The sequence below is a fragment of the Pelodiscus sinensis genome, chromosome 14 (assembly GCF_052426305.1).
Source record: "Pelodiscus sinensis isolate ZL-2025 chromosome 14, ASM5242630v1, whole genome shotgun sequence".
NCBI lineage: Eukaryota > Metazoa > Chordata > Testudines > Trionychidae > Pelodiscus > Pelodiscus sinensis.
This window is the reverse complement of record NC_143065.1, coordinates 21,607,212-21,628,720: the sequence shown is the minus strand read 5'-3', so window position 1 is coordinate 21,628,720 and position 21,509 is coordinate 21,607,212. Positions and strand designations below refer to the sequence as shown.

The window sequence follows — 21,509 nt, the reverse complement described above, 5'->3', positions numbered from 1 at the left end:
CTATACTAGGTGTGCAGCATTGGAGAAAGATGCTCTCTGGGTGTAATTCTCCGTGGATCTTACATGCTGCTGCTTTTCCTGGTCAGAAAGAAGAGGAGAGATTAAGAGCTTCTATTCGTAGAGAATCCCAGCAGCGGAGAATGCGGGAGAAGCAGCACCAGCGGGGCCTTAGTGCAAATTATTTAGAACCTGATCGTTACGATGAGGAGGATGAAGGAGAAGAGGCAATCAGTCTGGCAGCTATTAAAAACCGCTACAAAGGTGGTATAAGAGGTACAAATAAAATCTGAATGTAACTTTTTTGTTAGTATCTGATGAGTGCAGTCTTATTCATATTGACCCATTTCACAGGATAGTCCTGATGAAATAACAGATTTCTCAGAGTAGTATATAATGAACACGGAAACTATAAAGAACGTTAAGTCTGTTTAATTATATTTTGTGAATTCATGTATAGTGTGTCACTATGGGTGTGTCTACACTGCACCAAAGTTTGAAATCAGATATGCAATTTGAGCTACGCAAATTGCGCATCTTATTTTGATGCTATTTCAGAATAGCGTATTTCATCATTTGGCGCTCTCTACACAGCACCAGATTTCAGAATAAAGCGCTGTTCCCAAACTTTCCTTACTCCTCGTAGAATGAAGTTTACAGGGAGGTTGGAAGAGCGAGCCCGAAATAATGTGCTTGCTCTTAACATTCAGGAGAGCTATTTCAAGGTACTCTGGTATCCCGAAATAGCGTTGCAGTGTAGACGTAGCCTAAGATGGTGAGATATTGGCACATTATTGTGTGAAATATAAGGAAATGGTATAGTTCAGGGTGGCTTGGAAGGGATTGGCATTTGCAGACCAGTCTTTACTAGGGTTAATTTCTCATTTTCAGAGGAACGTGCTAGAATCTATTCTTCAGACAGTGACGAGGGATCAGATGAAGACAGAACACAGAGACTACTCAAGGCAAAGAAACTAACTAGTGATGAGGTGAGAGAAGCATTTTACTATATGATGAAATTTGTATTCTTCTGAGTATTACTGTGAAAAACAAATTCTCCTCTCTCCTTGTGGGACTGGATATAACATATTTATCTAGTCAAGTTCTTGTAATATGAGATTTTTCAAGATTTTGTGGCCCCAAAGATTGAGGAACGGGGGGAAGCAGTGGAAGTGCCAGAATAGAACCCAAATATCAAGAGTCCCAGTCCAGTGCTCTATTGACCACTCTTTACTGTCCCCTTCCCTCCAGCTGCTCCCATAAACTTCTGACAAGACTGTTGGGGGAGAGCAGAAAACTGTTTTAAGGTGCCACTATTTGTAGATCACTGCTTTTTAAAGGGAAGAGTTAAATGCTGGTCTGTTATTAATCCTTTGATAAAAGGAGAGTCGGGGCACATATGGCTCATGTATAGACTTAGACATGAAGGGAAATATTGGCATCAGTGTTAAGGTTTCTGCCTCTTTTATTCCCCCTAAAATTCCCTGCCTCTAAACAATGTGATTCCATCTAATATTACACTTGCAGTCTCATAATTTATTTAGAGTCAAAATGCTGGATTCAAACCTAAAACATCTTGACCTAGTAAGAGTGCTACTGATACTTACATAATGCCCACCTTGACTTTGTGGATCAGAGAATATGTATTTCTAGCTAGGGCTGGCCTGACTATATAGGTGAGGGGTGGCTAACCAGTTAGAGACGAAGAGCCAAAATAGCTGTGGATAGAGTGCAAAGATCCACATTTTATAGATAGATAGCAATAAATATATCTAGTACACACAATGTAGTGATTAAAAATAACATTACAGGATATTTTGGACAAAAACCAATAAAAAAAACTAATCACTTAAAAAATTCACGTCCAGCCATAGATCTTTAGAGAACTTGACAAAAAACAAACATCAAATTTTAAAAAAACCCTTTAAAAATACACGAATATTCTCTCACAAATACATAAATATTCTCACAAAACAAGCATCCCCACCATATATTTTAAATTTAATACTGCTGCCCTATTAGGTCCTGTGAGTTTTTTAAAATTAAACTGAACTGAGAAGTAAATTAGCATAATTTGAAGTGCCTGTTTCACTCCGGCTTGTTGATCTCTGGTATGGTGTCCCCCCCCCCCCCCCCCATGGCTTTTTTTATAGTTCTAAAAATTCAGGTCTGTCCCAGACTGCAAATATGAGAGGTTCAAAAACAATAAGGAAGAGACTCATATCTCAGAATAATTTCTTCAGCCTGGCAAACAATAGCTTTTGAATTTTCTTTAAGGGAACACAATGTAAACCAGGTATATGCTGATTCTTTTTTTGCCCTGGAATTTAAATATGACATCTGTGTTGGCTGCCTTATTCTGCATCCATGAAGACTTTGAGTTTAAGGTGCTTCGCCTCCCCCAGAGCTAGGCACTCCCCAGCCCGCCCCCCACTCTAACCCAGTGCCTGGGTCTCACCGGAGCCGCCATCGCCACACACTTCTCCCTCCAGACGCTGTAGGCACGCAGCTCAGAACTAGCAAGAGCCGTGGGTTGGCCACCCCAAAAACCCAGCCAATGGGAGTGGCGAGAGAGAAGCCTGCAGGTGAATGCTTTCTTGTGCTGCTGTTCCCCCAGCCGGGGGGAGGAGAGAAGGGGAAATGGTAGCACACAGCACCTCTTCCTTCTCCCACCAGACAGAGCTGGCCGTGCAGGGGCGTTAGTGCCATCTCCCCTACTGCTCCCCCCTAATTATTGAGTGGGGGGTAAGGCAAAGTCATAGTTTGTGTAGGATGCCAAAAAACCCTTGGGTTGGCTCTGTCTTTAGCACACCTTTTATTAATGTTTTTTCAGGTTAGTTGCTTAGAGGAAAAGGTGATTTTTGCATTTGAATGAAATGTTGCTTAATTTTATGTTCCTATTTTCCTGTTGATATCCTTTAATGTAAATCACATTTTACAGTCTATACAGCAGCATAATCTGTGGAAATTAAAAATGAAAGACCTAGTAGGTCAATTTAAGATTTCTGCCTATAAAATATTTTCCAGGGATTTGTTCAGTTCTGATTTTGAACATGTCAAAACAGTTTCACTTGAGCTGATTTTACCATTTAAAATTCTTTCGAATATTGTTTCACATTTTTTTCAACTGAATTTCTTCTCATCAGTCCTTGTTTGTCCCTCTCATATACTCTAATAAATTATGTGACAAATAAAGTAGCTATGTCAGTGTAAATTCCTAGGCTCTCATATAAAACGTTGTATTTTTTCTTTAATAGTCTTTTTTAGACGTGTTGATTTATGCTCATTAAAGTGAAACAAATGCTACAATTCTGCAGTTTCACTTACTGAAACATCAAAATTACTCTTTGTATACAGTTTAGTTTGGAGTGTGGTTATTTGTGAGCTTATAATATGGAAAACCTTCCATGCATTGATAACTTTTGAAGGAATAAAAAATTAATTTGAATACAGGCAGTCCCCGAGTTACGCGGATCCGACTTTTGTCGGATCCGCAGTTACGAATGGGGATTTTGTCACCCTGGAGGACTGGAGCGGCGGGACGCCTGGTCCCGCCGCCCGCCTCCTCCGGGGCGAGAAAAGCTGCTCCCCATCTCCCTGGTCTGCTGGGGGAGCCAGCAGACCAGGGAGACGGGGAGCAAAGCGGCGGAGGACCCGGGCCAGACCCGCGGCGCTGATCTGGAAGCGCCACGGGTCCGGCCCCGGGTCCTCCGCCGCTTTGCTCAGCATCTCCCTGGTCTGCAGACCAGGGAGACGCTGAGCAAAGCGGCGGAGGACCCGGGGCCGGACTGTGACGCTGATCTGGAAGCGCCGCGGTCCGGGCCAGGTCTTCCACTGCTTTGCTCTGCGTCTCCCTGGTCTGCTGGGGGGGGACGCAGCCTGTGGTAGAACAGGTGGGGCGCTGCCAGTTGGTCCCACAGCACTGCTCCTTGGCGCTACTGGACCAACCCGGCAGCACCCCGGCTGCTCTGCCCCAGGAGTCCTGATTCAGCCGCTGCTCATCAGTTTCAGCAGCGGCTGAATCAGGACGCCTGGGGCAGAGCAGCTGGGGTGCTGCTGGGTTGGTCCAGTAGCGCCGAGGAGCGGCCGTGCTACTGGACCAACCCAGCAGCACCCGAGCTGCTCTGCCCCAGGCGTCCCCAAGTCAGCTGCTGCTGAAACTGACCAGCGGCTGACTACAGGAAGCCCAAGGCAGAGTTGCTCTGCCCCGGGCTTCCTGGAATCAGCTGCTGATCAGTTTCAGCCACTGTTGAATCTGGATGCCAGTTCCGACTTACATACAGATTCAACTTAAGAACAAACCTACAGTCCCTATCTTGTACGTAACCCGGGGACTGCCTGTATGTGTTTTGCACATATAGACAGTGTACCATGATGTGTATATATAGCTTGAATCGGTAAAATCCTCATCAGGAGTATTTTTGTTTCCCAATCTTGTCCAAACCCAATGGCTAAAACAGGGAAGTTGATTAGGATTCCATTTTGTGTTGCTGTGTCTGAGACTCTGCTTATGGGAATAGAGGCATTTGTATGAAATAACTAAAAAAGAACTGGGGTATGTGAAATAACTGAAAGCAAAGCACTGAAACTTTGTCTGTTAAAAATATTCCAATAGTGTGTATTTGTTAATTTATTGAGTAAATTTGGTGCTCAGGAAGGTGAGGCGCTGTAAAATCCTTGTCCTTAGTTACACATCATAGCTGTGTCTAGACTGGCAAGTTTTTCCGCAAAAGTAGCTGCTTTTGCGGAAAAACTTGCCAGCTGTCTACACTGGTCGCTTGATTTTCCGCAAGAACACTGATGATCTCATGTAAGATTGTCAGTGTTCTTGTGGAAATATTATGCTGCTCCCATTCAGGCAAAAGCCCTCTTGCGCAAATGCTTTTGCGCAAGAGGGCCAGTGTAGACAACGTGGTATTGTTTTGCGCAAAAAAGCCCCGATCACGAAAATGGCGATCGGGGCTTTCCTGCGCAAAACCACGTCTAGATTGGCACTGATGCTTTTCCGCAAAAAGTGGTTTTGCGGAAAAGCATCCGTGCCAATCCAGACGCTCTTTTCCGCAAATGCTTTTAATGGAAAAACTTATCCGTTAAAAGCATTTGCGGAAAATCATGCCAGTCTAGACGTAGCCACTCTGTATTGCAAGAAACCCTATTTAATTATGCTAGTGCCCTTACTCCTGTACTAGAATTCAGGCCTTTTTCTACCTTAAGCAGATGTTAGCAGTTGTTTCTTTTGTGATATGTGAACACCAAACTCATTTTCATTTAGAATCTCAGGTAGGCTTTGATTCTGGTTTCTCAGAAGTGGAAGAATGGTGAACTAATCTCCTGTGCTGTTTTAAGCTACATCACCATCCATTTTAAAACAATTTCATTGTAAGGCTGAAGTTTGTAACATTGCCACACGGGGGTGCTCAAGCACTTAAAATATGAGGTAATGGTGACTAGCAATGCACCCTCTGAATGTTTATCAACAGAGACTTGGAGGCATTTACTGATAAATATTTTCATAAAAAAGCACTACGCTCATCTCTCAAACAGGGTAATATCTTATTAATTTGCACCGTGCCGTCGGCTACCTAGTAAAATACACAAACAAAAAGTATTTTTTGATGCTGAAGTGCTTTGTGCAGCATCAAAACATCAAATTATCAAGAGGATAAAGCATATTTTTGAAGAGCAAGTAGTATTCCCATTGGTGTAACTTAGGGAAATTTTGTTGTACAATGAAGTGAGCATTTTCAAAATACAGTAAACTTCCGATAATCTGGCACCTTTAGGACCCAGGGGGTGCTGGATTATCAGATATGCCCGACTATCGAAAGTGGGGGCTATGAGAGGTCTGACTCCAGGAAGCTGGGGTAGAGCAGCTCTACCTCGGGCTTCCTGTAGTCAGCCGCTGGTCAGTTTCAGCAGTGGCTGAATCGGGGACAGCTGGGGTGCTGCTGGGTTGGTCCCGCAGCGCCGAGGGGCAGCGCTACGGGACCTACCCGGCAGCACTCCAGCTGCTCTGCTCCCAGCTTCCCCGATTCAGCCCCTGGTCAGTTTTAGCAGCGGCTGAATCAGGGAAGCTGGGGGCAGAGCAGCTCCAACGGTCTGGCTGCCCGGAGCACTTCCGGGTTCCTGATGGTGCCGGACCATCAGGAGTGCTGGACCATCGGAGTTTTACTGTAATTGTACTAGATAGATGTCTTTTCAGATGCCTAGAGCAAATAGGGACTTCACTGGGTTTCTAGATTATAACTATGTCATTGTGGATAAAAATTAAGCAGAAATGAGCCTTAATAGAATTCTTAAATCCAATGTTAGCTTTCACTGTTTTTTAAACAATTTTTAAAGAGCAATGACTCTTAAGTATAGTGGAAGAGAAGGCTAATGTTACTGCCTAGACTTGAAGATATCTATTTAAGTAAGAAATTCAGTTACTTACTACTTTGTTCATCATATCAAAATTGATTAGGCTCCAATGTAAAATGTCTGCCATGATAGAAAATTCATTTTTTTTAAACTGTTCATACCAAAGCAGTGAACGTCATAAGAACAAGGAAAACGCTCAGAACTGATCTTACAGGGAAATTAACTGGTAGTAACAATGTTATGTAGTTTTCTGTTGGACTCAATCCTGCATTTTTTTTTTTTTTTTTTTTTTTAGCCAGGCAAAAATTCTCTGGTTAAAATGAGTTTCGACTAGCTGAAGACTGCAAGGATAGATACTCTCATTTGTCTAGCTAGTACACTAAACTTACTCTCTATGGCAGTGTTTTTGTTGTTCTGTATCTTGTTAATTGTGGTGTTAAATATGTTCATAGGAAATTAAAATGAGATGATGTCTGGAGAGCTGACTTTAAACTGAATCAGATCTGAAATACTGAAAGTCAAAACCCAGCTTCCATTCAGCTTTATGTTAGGATACTAAAAAATTGGACATCCAACCTCTAGCAAGACATTATTTTGTCACTTAGCAAACAGACAAAAAGGAGATGTGAAATGACAAATCAGATAGCGTAACCATACTGTATATGGAACAGATATTATTTAAGACAGCCTGTAGGATAAACTAGGAAACAGGGAAAAATACGGGGAGTTGCTTTAGTAATCAAAATTCATGCTCTCTTTTCCAGTGTAAGATTTAAAAATACAGGTGGGACCTCCCTGGTCAGGCACCCTGGGGACCTGAGTGGTCCTGAACTAAGGAGTTTGCTGGGTGAGGGAAGATAAAGGCTTCTCTCTGGGCTGTGGGCAGCCTTGGAGCCTGGGCTTTCCTCCCCACTGCTGGCCCCATGCTGGGGCTCCCAGAGTCAGCTTCCAGCCGGTGCTGGCCCCTCTGTGCTAGGGTTCCTGGCCAGGCTGGGGCTTCTCACTGGCCCCGCTTGCACCTGGGATCCTGTCAGGGGGTTCTTCACACCCACCAGGGGCTGGGGATTCCTCCCTGCCGGCTGGTGCCAGCCCTGCTGCCGCTGGGGTTCCCACCTATGACTGGGGATTCCTGGCAGCCGCTGCAGAGGCTCTGCGGCGTGGGTGGGTAGTTTGAGCCCCAGGTTTGGACTCCCCACCCACTGCAGGACCAGCCCCTGCCAGCCCAGCAGAGGCTCCCCAGCACCCGTGGGACTCTCAGCTGGCTCATGCTCTCGCCTCCAGGGCTCTCTTGTCCAGCAACTTCCATTGTTCTGCCTTCCCAGACCACGGATGTTGCTGGATCAGAGAGTCCTGGATTTGGGAGGTTCGACCTGTACTTTTAATTTTTCATAAATAAATCCAATTTTTGCCTTGCAGTCCCATGCTCGAAGTCATTTTGCACATTTGATAGTACACATTTTTTACTTTTTAAAGAGAAATTAATTTAGAGAACTAAATGTTTACATATGTGCAGAGCTTTCATTTAATGTGCTTCAGAAGCTGGCATAATGGCAACTTTAAGCTTAATGGTGATTTACCATATTTCAGACAAAGAAATGTAGTGATTTACTCTTAGTAATTCTGTCTGATGGCTTAGAACATCTTGTTGCATGGTAACTTCTTATTTGTAAAGGTGTTTCCCTTCTGTATCCCCCGCGGTCTCTCCTCTTCCCCCAGCAGCCTCTATCCTTGAGGAGCTTGGACCCCTCAGACAGGGGCTGCTGTATCAGAGGCAGCAGCATAGGGTGACAGGCAGCCAGTCCACAAGGGGAACTGGTTTTAAAATTGGCTCCCTTTGTGGACTGGTTCCCACCTGGCACCCCAAGCGGCTGCCTCTGATACAGTAGTAAGGGGCAGGGGGCTTCCTGGGAGTGGGGCTGGCATTCACTGACTGCTAGCCGTACTCTGGTACTATAGAATAGTCGACTAACTGCTAAGAATTCATGTGGTTAGTCATTTGTTCTGTTACTCACTATCTAACATCCCTAGTCCGGTGGTATCTTAGAGATTAACACAATTATTAGGCCATAAACTGTTAGTCCCTAAGGTGCCACAAGACTCCTTGTTGCTTTTGCAGATACAGATTAACATGGCTAGCCCTCTGGAAATACTGTGTTTTAGCGACTGAACCCAAAGACTTGATAGATTTGAAAATTAATCAGTTTATAAAGTTAGATATTTATTTGTATGGTGTTAGCCTTGCGCCATAGGGACAAGCATTTAAATCTCCAGGTCAAATACATAAACATAAAGTAGGATCTATATAAAATATAAAGGACATTGTAAAATAAACATAGTAAGAAAATACTGTAGGAATCCCATAAATCAGTCACCTTACCTGTTAAATCCAAAGCTAGTTATTTCATGCGTATCAGATCCTAAACATATACAATAAATACATAGCACACTGAATCTATTATTCATGTAAATCACATGGTATTTGTACACAGTAGCCCTCACTTTGGTGTGGTAGGACTCACTCCGCTACAAATTATTTTAAAAAACTTTAATGTTTAGCAACTTAACCATTTTAGGCCTATAGTTAAAGGCAACATGGATAAATAATGTATCCGCAAACTGGATAATAAATCAGTCCAGTGGTCAGGAATAGCAAATCTTTGTATTATTATGAGTAGCAACTATTTATTTCACAGTAGATTGAAGAGACCTTGATCATTAATGAGCATAGTTTTTGATTTGACGAAAACTCGAAAAACGCACTTGCTATTGATGAACAGGATAACTGTGACCAGTAAATTAAAACAGGAGGGAAGTGAGTTAGTTTCATTGGTCCTGGCTAATACTTTCTTATCACTATCTTAGAAGCCCACCATATTCTTGTCAGTTTTAGGAGACAGGGACTTGGGCATTCTCTAAACAGAAGTTCTACTGATTTCACTTGTGTATACATTCTTTAATTGGTTTGAGTGCTTTGCATCAACTTTGCTTAGCTTGATTCCTTAGTCACTTAACATTTAAATTGATTCTGTAAGGTACTCTTAAACTGATAAAAGATGGTTTCCCCCAAGGAGGCTGTGCTGATTAACTGCATCTGTTTCTAAACAGATTTAGTTAAATTGATACACTTCCTTTGTGTTGGGTGGGATCTCTTCCTGTGCTTTTGTCCCACCTTCGCCCAACCCAACAGTGTCCAGTTCTTTATGGATCAAATCACAATTCAAATGATTTGAGCCTTCTTGTAACCATCTGTACTGAAGTTTTCCAGAATCTACTATAGCTGCATTATTTAAACAGGTATTTAAGTATTGGTTTTTGGCCATCAATAGTAATGATTTCCTTGCGAAACAGAAAAAAAAAACCTTGGAAAATAGTGCTACCTCTAATATTCCTCCACATTTTGGTTCATCATCCAAACTAATTAATTTAAAAGTGGACCAACCTGATTGTCACTCTCTACAGATTTGCAAGAGATGTCCTTATCTATCTCATAGTAGAATTTTTTTTATTTCAGTTCCTTATACTCTCTCATGTGCTGTTTAATTTAGACCTTTTATTAAAGGATCTCACCATTTTATAATCTCATTATGTGATTATCTATTTTATCTATCATGAAAATAAGACAGACAGGGTTGTCCCCTTCATAATTCATGATTCTTATGCAATCTCATTAATTTTGATGATGTGATTATACATTCTCTGATTTGCTAAAACACTTGGCATTTATTAAATTAGCACTATTTCCCAAGTATTTTGAAGAGACTTTTTATACAATATCTCAGTAAATACTGTAGTATTCCCATGTTATGGCTGGGTAAACAGTCTGAGAATTGTTACAACTTGCTCAAAGACAGTGTCAGGATTAGAGATAAGTTAGACCTTAGGCATAGTGTTTTGGTCCCAGACCTGTGGCCAGGCCATATTTTTGGGAAAGGACTGAATACAGTGGTCATCTTGCCATTTGCCATAAATTATAGTCTCTAATCCAGTGTTCAGCCTTCTGTTTTCCCCCATTGATTTGATCTTTTGATTTTTGTCCAGCTACATCTCTTATGAGACTTGAAGCTCTGTTTCAGAGTTTTTCTCAAAACGTTAGTTCTAACAGTATACTGCAGAGCGCGCACGCGTGTGTGTATAAAAATGTCCTGTGGGACAACAAAATGACTTCATCATGTCATTGGCATCCACATGTGGCCATTGCGACCCACCTCTGCCTTCAGCCATTTGTTGTGGTCAGCTCTGGCCCCTCTGCCATCCAAGCCCAACCCCTACCCTCCCCAGGTCACGCCGCGTCCCCTCTGCCATCCAACCCTGACCCTTCCTCCCAAAAACCCCTCACTCCTTCTGCTGAGACCCTGCACCCCAGCCTGCTACTGCCAGACAGCTGCCCCCAGAGAGGGGGTTGGCGAGCACAGCAAGCAGGGGGCACAGCCCCCTAGTCTTTTTTAATAAACATTTCCATGCAGTTATTTTGAAGTGCTTTCTCCTTTTGCTCATTGGGTATGTGTTAAGAATAGAAACTAATTTATAGACCGCACATGATAAAATCATAATATCATTTCTCTGGGTGGCTGCAAAATTGTCAAGACAAAATTTCAAACATGCTGGTTGTTTGTTGCTGTTCTCTGGTGGGTATATTGGCTAGGGATGTTAAGTTTCAATCAGCTAATCGAGAAGTCAATGGAATTTCCATCGACTACTTTATTAGTCGATAAGGGATGGGGTGGGACGCTCACTATCCTGCACCTCTGCCTTTTAAATGTAGTAAGAGCCGTGGGTGGCTCTTATTACATTTAAAAGGCAGAGGCACAGCAGGGACTCAAGTGGGGACTGCCAGGCTCTGCCTACATTTAAAAGGCAGAAGGGCAGTAGTCGGGACCCAGCATGAGTGGGGACTGCTTCATCCCTGCTCTTGCTGTTTCTCCTGCTGTGCCTGTGCCTCTGCCTCTCCTGCCCCTCTGCGGAGACGGTGCTGGGTGGGACCGGTTTTTAAACTGGCTCTTGCTCCCCCTCCTCCCGCTACCTCTGATACAGACACAGCAATGGGGGGAAGTGACTAGTTGAGTAGTGACTTGACTAGTCTCTTACAACCCTAATATTGGCTAGGGATGTTAGATAGGGTGTAATTGAATAGTTGTGTAACCGTGTCAAAATTTAGCTGTTATATGACTATTCAGTTGTCCTTGGGAGCAAAGTGGTAGCCAGGGAGCTTCGGGCCCCACTCCTGAGGAGCCTTCTACCATCTTGTGCTACAGCAGCCCCTGGCTGCAGGGAGCTTGGACCCCTATGGACAGGGGCTACTGCTGCAGGAGCAGCAGGAGTGAGCTCAGGCCCACTGCTGACAGAGGCTGCTTCGCGTGGCAGCTTCTGCTCCCCCACCCTCCGCCCTGCTTGTACCTCTGGTAGAGGCAGCCGCATGGGGGGGGGGGGGGGGGAAGGGAGGGAAGGGGGAGAGGCAGAGGCAGCTCCGTGCAGCTGGTGCTTTTAAGCTGGCTCCGCCCAGCACCAGTTCCTTCCCCTCCTGTTGGCTTCTCTCTGCCCCCCTCACCCTCTGTGCTGCTTCCTCTCTATCAAGGCAGCAGCATTGGGGTGGGGGGCAGGTAGATCCAGTGCTCATGGGGAACCAGCATCAGCTTCTGCCCCCCCCCCCACTCCCTTTGCTGCCTCTGATACAGAGGCAGCAAAGTGGAGGGGGGCAGAATGTGTGTAGTTGACAGGATTAATTGATAAGCCCAGGCGTAGTTCTCTACACACTGACATTCCTAATATTGGCTGTTGAGAGATGGAGAGAACAGTCGGTCAGCTATTAGTGTATAACTTCCCCTGCAGTATTAAGGCTGGTAGTTACAAATGCCTAGCAGAAATTGCTCTCCCTGTCTAACTGCAAGACTAAAACTTTCACCTAGAGAAGAGCAAATTTCTCAGTGTACCCCTTGAAATGGGAGGTAGACCAATGACACACCTTTCTTATATCAGGATATTTGTGGGACTCCATGGCCGTGCTCAGACTTTTTTTTGTTGGTGTTTTCTACTGCTGTCTATGGCATTGTGGTGTATTAATGGCAAGCTCTGCTAATGAGCAATAGTTTATTCTACAGCCATTGTAGATAGGGATGTTAAATTTCAATTAATTGACTAATCAAATAGTCGATGCAATTTGCATCGACTATTTGATTAGTCGATAGAGCACCACTGCCTTTGAAGTGTAGCAACAGCTGTATGCCCCCACTGGCCCCGTGCTCCCCACAGCGTTTCAAAGCGGCAGCACCGCATGGAGCCTAGGATCAGCTGGGGACTCCCCCGCTGGCCCCAGGCTTCATGCGGCGATGTTACTTAGAAACTCCCTTTCCTCTCCCCCCGACTCCTGCTGCCTCTTTCTGATATAGGCGGGGCGGCAGAGGGGGGCGGGAGGGAGGGAGAAGTCAACTAGTCAACTAGCCTGTCGACTATCCGATAAGCATTTGCTTATTGGATAGTTAACTAGTTGTTCACATCCCTAATTGTAGAGAAACACTTTGCCATGAATTATCAGTAGCCTTTGTAGTCACGTAACAGGGTCATGTGACCTGTCTATGTGAGAGGAGTCCCAGGGCCATTTGTTTTGGCATTATTGTTAGCACTTTCTGAGGAAATAAGTTTTTGGTGTGCATCTTAAAATACCCAGTGTATAACTTTAGGTGCTGCTTTGTAATGTATATGTTTAATTTTTAAATGTGGAAAATGAAATTCAGCACACCAAGAGCCCATGTTATGCGTGACTACTTTTTTGCCTGGCCCAGGTTTGGTCCAGAAAGCAGTGTAATTGCACAAATGCAAGATAGCTGCATCTTCAGTATGATCCTGTAAGATTGGCAGGGCTCACCAAGCGGCGGCGAGCTTTGCTTGCCAGCCACACGGAAGCGCACGCTGCACATGCGCAGAGCGCGCTGCGTGGCCCCACCGGGCTTAAATCTACTCTCCACGTGCCTAATTAGATTGCCTAATTTGTCGAGCCCTGAAGATTGGAGAGTGTGGTGGGGGGATTGGGTGTGATGTCAGGAGTACTCTGAGTACTATATAAAAATAAATCATAAGTCTCAGTCCCCCAGAAGGGGACCAAAAGTTTTGCTTTTCCTTATCAAATTAAACTCAGTGAATTTTTCCTATTAGCTTAAAATATGTTGTGTTTTGCCCTCAGGAAGGTGAACCTTCTGGAAAGAGGAAAGCAGAGGATGATGACAAAGCAAGTAAAAAGCACAAAAAATATGTGATCAGCGATGAAGAGGAAGATGATTAAAACTGGGGAAAGATGAAAGCTGATGACTTTTTGTGTATATATATTGTACAGTTCTTTTACAGCAATGATGTAAGTAAACATAATGAGGTTATTTTGATAAAGAAAACTTCCACTGAGATCTGTAAGTCAGGTGTGAATAAATTTTTTTGAATTGACTTTTAAAAAGCTATTTCAATTTGATGGGTATGTTTGTGTGCCCCAACACTCTCTACACTGGGGTGCTTAATACATTTCCTGGTATAATACATTTCCATTTTTAGAATATTATGATAACCAATTCTTTTATTTTTTTGCATTATGGATAGTAAAGACGTATGCTGGCATATTTTGATGAATTATTTTAAGGCAGGTCTAGTAATCTATTAAAATACTGTAATTGTAAGCAGGATTTATCCCTGGACGTAAAATCTATACATTGAAACATTGAGATTTTGTGAATTAATGGATATAGCAAAAATCTCTTTTATGAGAGCAAAAAGTCCATTCATTGGTATGGTGGAGGAGAGATACCATTTTAATAGAATTCCTACATGTTTATATGTAGAGGTTAATGTTTTCTAAACTTTAGATCTAACTACAAGTTAGAAGGCACAAGAGTGAAAAGACAATAATGTATGTTGGACAAAATAGTTGTTTTGTTCTGTAAGCTCGTATGGTCTTTGGGTAAGTTAGTGATTATTGTTCATGCCTGTTTTTTAGAGGGAGCGAGCTGCATGTAGCTATGAAACAGGAGAATGGGTGCCTTGGATGGAGCAATTAAAGACTTCAGGTGTTAATCATGACCTCTAAATACCTTTTTCCTTTCTTTTTTTAACCACACAATACCAATTATTGAGCCACAAAACGATACAAACAGAAGGACCATCTAGAAGTTTTATCACTTCAGTTTTATAATTGGGTACTTCAGAACAGTTGCCTGTTATTAGGGTAGCTGATTGCTGTACAGCAGGGCTACTCAACATGTGGTCCGCAGGACACATACAGCCCACGGCCTGTTTGTTTGTGACCCATGCTTCAGTTTGAGTTTACACAGGGTTCAACATGCAGCCCACAAGTGGGATACTTTGAACATGACCTCCACTGAGAACACGCTCCACAATGGCGAGGCATCTTCCAGGCGGAGTGAGCATTGAAAGGCTCAAATGGACGGGCAGGCTGGTACAGACGGGTACAGGGTGTCAGTGTTTCTAGCCCCCAGGGAAGAGGTGCTGGGAGCACCGAGGCATTGTGTGAAAGAATCTATTTGCATTTATTTGCATGTATATGCAACCGCACTTAAGTTGTGGCCCTCGGCATGTGCTGTGAGTATCATTGTGGCCCCCGGGGCTTCCAAAGTTGAGAAGCCCTGCTGTACTGAATGTGATTTTCCTAGTGTATAAAATGATGGTAGATATTATCTATGTGTGTTACTTTTTCTTAATTGACTTGTCATGGAGTCTGGTAAATGTTGAATGTGATTGGAAGAGAAAACACGGGGGAAAAGGACTTGCTTAAATCCTTTCTGAACCAAAATCCATTAAATAATAAACCTCTCATAGCAGCAGGCAATCTTTTTATTACATAAATCCACCTAGTTAAAGAAGGCAAAGAGAATCTGTTAGGCCGCATCTACACTGCAACGCTATTTTGGGATACTGGAATATCCTGAAATAGCTATCCTGCGTCTTCTCAGCAAGCCCATTATTTCAGGCTCACTGTTCTAACGTCTCTGTAAATCTCATTCCATGAGGAGTAAGGGACATTTTAGAATAGTGGGTTATTTCAAAATTTGATGCTGTGCTGAGAGAGCTTATTTCGTAATTTGGCAATTTCAAAATGAGATCAAAATAAGATACGCAATTTGCAAGGCTCAAATTGCATATCTTATTTTGAACTCCGGTGCAGTATAGACGTAGCCTTAGTAATTTGCATCTTATTCAGTGAGATTCTGAGTTGGTATATAAAGCAATAGAAGGAAGAAGGTACTGTCTAAGTAACATTGTGCTTCTTGAAATAATTCGATGCCGTCTTAACCAGTCTAGCACTCTGAAAGGCTTCTGTCACTTTGAGTGTTCAGTGCTTTTGCTTCTTAAGTTAAAAAGACATACTAAAATGTTACTTTACATGCCAGCTTTTGAGCATTTAAGACAGAGTAATCCCTTTACTTTGTAATTGCAGTGCTACTTATGAGTTAATATGTTCCCTTAGGATTTTTCAGAATGAGACATCTTTACATCTGCTATAATTTTGACCTGGTAATCCTTTTAGCTGTATGACCTCAGCAGAGAGATTGAGTTTCTCCATCAAGTTACCTAGCTTTCACTTGTTCCTTTCTCAAAATAGAAGCCAGCTGTAAAGAAGCAGGGGCTTAATTACATAATATAGATGTAACATATGTTATCCCTGCACTGTCATAAAACTTCCCAATACGCTTTCTCAATCGAGTGCCATTTCACTGATGTAATTTTGTCTTACATTTACATTAAATTGGTAGTAACTCCTTAAAAGTGTGAATTTCTTTATTCAGTCACAGTCTAAATCACAGACGAAATGTTGACAAGGCTTTTCGTTGTAATGTGGTCGACTTCAGTTTCCAAAAGTGCTCTTTCTTATGGTTTATTGTATTTTAAATATAGGGATTTTTTAACAATAAATCTCATAACCTTACTTTCTATTGCTTTTTCATGCATTTCTCCTTTATAGACTTTAAGCTTCATTATCTCTGTTCTGCTTAGATTTTAATATCCACTTGTAATTAAGGCACTTTTATTATGTTAATCTTGTTCAGAATGGTCATTAGTTGTAAGTCTTCTGTTAGCTTATGTGGAGGCAATCTTTTCCCATTCTTGCCTCTTATTTGGGAATAATCGGAGAGGAAGAGTTTTTCATTATCATAAAGGAAATGTTCTGATATTTGCTATGCAGACAGTGCTGAGATCATGTGGTTTTTTGCATGTAGGACCATGTGACTTTAATACCTAATGTTGCCTAGTGATGCCCTTCGACTTGAGCCATTTTTTTTATACTTGTTCAGACTTGAGAGGCTTACAGAAAAGTTGCAGACCATTATTGGTCATTAGCCTAAGTCTTCATTGCTTTAAAATTCCTGGACATTCTGGACAGTTATGTAAGCCAAGTTAACAGAAAACAATGTAAAATCAGTTCGTTACTAAAATGCTCTACCAGAAAGTTACAGGTTTTAATTTGCCTTTAAAAATAATTTAAAAAAAAAACCCAAACTGTGATGGGGCTGATATTTTGCAGCAAGCCTGTCTTTCAATCTCATGGGGCCACATAGGGACAAATAGTCATCAAAAGCAGAGGCTTATATTTTCTTGTATTATAAATTAATGTTTAAATGTAGGGATGGAAAATTAAAGGCATTTTACCACTAAAGGTAATTTCCTTCCATGTCTCTTGGATATGGGTCAAAATTCCATGGATGAGATGGCATTAATGTTGTTATTAAGGCTATTAGATTACCTGACTTCATTTTATAACTTGGCATGGTAAATATAAAATATCTTGTTATTTAAGGCCATGGGACTACAGTACTATGTTAGTGAAGTATTCTATGTCCAATGTTGACTGAATCAGATTAAATATATATTTAGTTTCACACTTTTCCTGCTCCTCTGTCAAATTTCATTTCAGAATTTTAATTGTTGTGTTTAGGAAAGCCATTTAAATAATCCTGGATAAAGCAGAATATTTTCAGGGTTTTTTTTTTGTCTGCTACTATGTAAAGAGATGAGGAAAACAGTCTTCCACCGAAGGGCTACTTCTGTAATAGAAAAACTTAGTAATCCGTAAATTCAGGCTATTTGGAGGTCTAGGGAAAATTGCTGGTGGATGGGGAATGCATGCCTTTATTTTCAATAAGTATAAAAATTTTATAATTTAAAGCTTTTTGCACCTGAAAACTAAAGGTTGGAATTTAAGTCTTTAATGCATTTGTATTAATGCATGGAAATCCCAAAGGACTGGCATGTCTGAGACTGAAAATCCTTCTGTAGCAACTACTCTACTCTGAACACAAGTGTTCGGTTTTTTTCCCCATCACTTATTCAGCAAACAACTGGATTTTTATTTGAACAAAAGGCATATAAGGTGATGATCTCATTTAAATTGTGTGAACTTGCTTATCTCCCTCTTCTATTTTTATAGATTATAACAACGTGCTATTTGGGTCACGTTACACTTTATATGAAGAGAGGTGTATCTTCAGAGAAGGGAATGAGGGACCAAGCCAAAAGGGCAGGGCTCCAACATTTATTTTTTCACAACATTGCCAGGAAAAAATGCCAAAAATGAAGTTGTGTAACTCTAAAACTGATCCTAGGCAGTTCTTGCTTGCACGTTCCCCTATTTGTAGCTGATAATGCTGTAGAAAGTCTTTGTTTTCTTATAAACAGGCCAATCCTTATTAGTTTAAGGGACATGGTTGACCTCCCACATTTGCCATTGTTAAATGGAAGAAAAATTCCATGCAGTTTTCTTGGAGAAGGCCTTATTTTTATACATATAATTAGCATAGTGGCCAAAAAGCCCTTCCCTTATACTCCATATTTACATGCTTATAAATTTATGAAATTTACATCTTGGACTGATATTTTCCATGCTCAAGTCTTTGCTGATAGTGAACTTTTGGATGGCGTAGGGAAACAGGCAGGTTTTTTTTCCCCCCATTTGGACAAAAGGAGGAATTTGTGCAGAACACTGGCAGCCTTTGTTGGAGTATTATGGATGATTAAAATACTGTTTCTGCACATGTCCTGTCTTCTGGAAAGTGAAATTAGATTCCAAATGAGCAATAGTAACAATAATTGAGTAGTTTCAGTCAGCATGCCAACTTCTATTTGTAATTCTTCCCAGGGATTCTGTGAACAAACTTTTGGCTACACTTGCTATTGTTTAATTTCTATGAAGAGAGAACCATTTCTTTGAAGAACAATGGAACTTCGGTGTAATAAATGTATGATATTATAGTATTGCATTGAACTAGAAATCTTGGCCTAAATGTTTGACAGACTGAGTCCATTGGTAGCACAAACATAGACGCAAACTTAGATGTGTCTCTAAAGAAGTGAACATTACTGGAGAAAAGTCATTATATTTTAAATGTCACAGATGAAACTTCAGTCATTCTGTAAACTATATTTCAAGTTGTAATGGGCATAAAAATCGACTTTGAGATTATAGTTTTAAAAAAATACCATTAGCCTTTTTCTAGTCAAGACATGTATGAAAGCTTTTGTGAAAATCTAATAGTGGGACACATTTTAGTGGTTTAGGTTTGAGTGGATAGCACCTTCAATGGACAGTGTCACAATTTTGAGGTCAGTCTCAGAAAATAGGAGCTGAGGAAGCATCTTTCTGTTATTGCTAATGGATTCACTGATGGACTCTTTGAGGTGTCTAGTACGTGTGGGTAAGGATGTGTGCCAACCCAAGGTACAGTTTTGTAGTGAACTACCATAATATATATGTGATATTCCTAACTCCTTGAACTTATGGCATTGTTTAGTATGTAGGTGGTATCCTGGAACAAAATGTGGGTACATCTTATCTTATGAGCTTGTAAAACATATTACACCGTCTAGTGAAATTTTATGGCAGTGTTGTATAAGGCTCAAAAATGTGATTTTATTTTATTTTATTTTTTTGTATGTAAACACCAACTTAACCTTGATTTGTTACTGTGTGCCTAGGCAAAGCTATAAAAATGATAGGTTTGCTTTAGATAACAGGATATATAAGTTATTTTGAAACATAGAAGAAAAGAGTTTATCCTCTTATGTGTGATCTAAGGATAGAACTAAGGATATGTGGAAGATAGAAAAACCAATAGTCCTTTCAGTGGAAAATATGGAAATGCTAACCCTTGTAAGCTGAAGTGTGTTGGTACAAATCAATGCTTTCCATTTGCCTTTTCTCTAAATCTGTGAAAGCAAATGGATCTTCATTTCAGCTTCAGTTTTCTGTGTGTGTATTATCACTTACGCTGCTTATTATCATATTCTCATTAATAGGCAACAGATTTAAATGAACAAAAGGTAGTATGTTTCACCCAATGCACAATCAACATGTGGAACTCTTTGCCATAGGATGTTGTGAAGGCCAAGACTTTAACAAGGTTCAATAAATTAATGGAAGATAGGTCTATCAGTGGCCATTAGCCAGAAGGGGCATGGATGATGATCCTAGCCTTGGTTTTGTCTCAAGCTGGGAATGGGCAACAGGGCATGGATCAGAACCTGTTCTGTCCATTCTCTTGGAAGTACCTGGCATTGGCTGAGGTCGGAATAAAGGTTACTGGGCCTTTATAAATAAAGGACCATTGGTCTGATCCATTATGGCCATTTTTATGTTCTTATCTAAAGGCAACCCTATCAGAAATCCTGACCAGACAGAGAAACTAGAATGTAAGATGCATGTCTGCGTTCTCAGCAAGTTATGGTATTCCGATCTGGGCAAATGTAAGGTAAACACTTAAAGTTAAATTAAGCATTTGTATGATCTGATTCATCCTGAAAAACAGATAAATTACACCATGAACACAATTCTGGGTACCACTACAGCCCATTAACACAGTCCTGAATGTTCTATAGAATATAGAGGTGCAACCTGTAGTTACTAAACAGGCACTCTCTGGTACAGCAATATTCATGGTCCAACAGGACCACAGATGTTCCAGAATCAGAGTCCCGACGTGCTTCAGTGGGACCGGCAGCCTGGCACGATGCAGGGGAGGGGGGAAGCGGGAACAGGAGCTTGGTGTGCGGCCCAGCTGGGCTTTCTGGGGAGCCGGAAAGCTGCTGGGGGAGGGGGAAACCTGGTGCATGGGTCAGCTGGGTAGAGGGAGCCAGGAAGCCCAGAGTGCAGCTCAGCTGGTGGAGGGGAACAGAAGCCAGTGGGGAAGATGGCAGAATAGGCAGTGGGGCTGGCAGCAGGAGGGCCAGAAATGACCTCCCTTGGTGCTTCAAAATCCCTTATCCTGGACCAGTTGGGTCCCCAGGGTGCCAGACCAGGGAGGTCCAACCTGTAGCTGTAAATAGAGAAGTGTATTTTGGCAGTTATTGAAATCTACAGAGCTCAGATATTGAGTTGTAACCCACATGGGGGCAATGAGACACATTCTCCTATAGTCTATACTATTTATTTGCTATTTTAATAATGGGCATAATTAATTTATATATAGAAAAATAATAAAATAGTTAAGGTTGAAGCAGGTGTTAAGAAATAAAATCAGATATCCTTTGCAGGCCAGTAAAGGATTTTCTCCCATTCGTGGACAGTACTGCTCTATGTTGGCAGTATGTGATCCAGCATTTTTCATACGTCTAGTAGTCATTGCTTCAATAACAACAATACTTTTCTATCCATCTATGTTAGTGGTGCTGCTGTGACTAGTGTGTGCAGGGCCATAGAGGTAGCACTGTCCAAGACAGCCACTTGTGGGTTTCTGCTCTGGGAATGGAATAGGGGTGAGAGTGTAGCAGGTGATGCTGTCAGTACCGAAAAAGAGGTTTACAGTGGTTGGTGACAACTTGCACATCATCTCTCTGGCCAAAGGCTAGTGTTGACTAATATTTTAATGGATTGGGTTTGCTCTCCAAACAGAAAGCTTGGAACTGTTGCACTCACAAGTCAGTTGAGAAGAAGTTATTCCCTTTGTGAAATAAATTATACAGGTATTCCCAGGGGATAGATTAACAACTGCCAGGCTCCCTTGAAGTTAAATGCCTAAGAGTGAAGCTCTTAAACTCTCACGTACGCCATGCTTTCTTAGAGAATGCTGTATGAATGTAGAGTTAATTGCTGTAATTATATTCTCATGTTAGGCATGCAACTTCATGCCCATTTTTCCAGAATCTCTTGCCATTGTGTTGCAGATAAT

General features: G+C 41.7%; 1 protein-coding gene across 2 annotated transcripts in view; it reads left to right on the top strand.

The window, feature by feature from the left end:
• LEO1 (LEO1 component of Paf1/RNA polymerase II complex) overlaps nt 1–16,116 on the top strand; it is a 31,798-nt gene extending 15,682 nt beyond the window's left edge. Inside the window, exons 10-13 of one of the 2 annotated variants that reach the window (XR_012895763.2) lie at nt 87–273; nt 889–986; nt 13,532–13,699; nt 14,330–16,116. Coding sequence is in view for 1 of the 2 variants with exons in the window: in XM_075897251.2 (XP_075753366.2) it covers nt 87–273; nt 889–986; nt 13,532–13,630 (384 nt within the window). In the remaining variant the exon portion in view is untranslated. Of the gene's footprint in view, nt 1–86; nt 274–888; nt 987–13,531; nt 13,786–14,329 lie in introns of those variants that run through there. The other variant, XM_075897251.2, reaches the window with a different exon arrangement.
• The last annotated feature ends 5,393 nt before the right edge of the window (nt 16,117–21,509 follow it).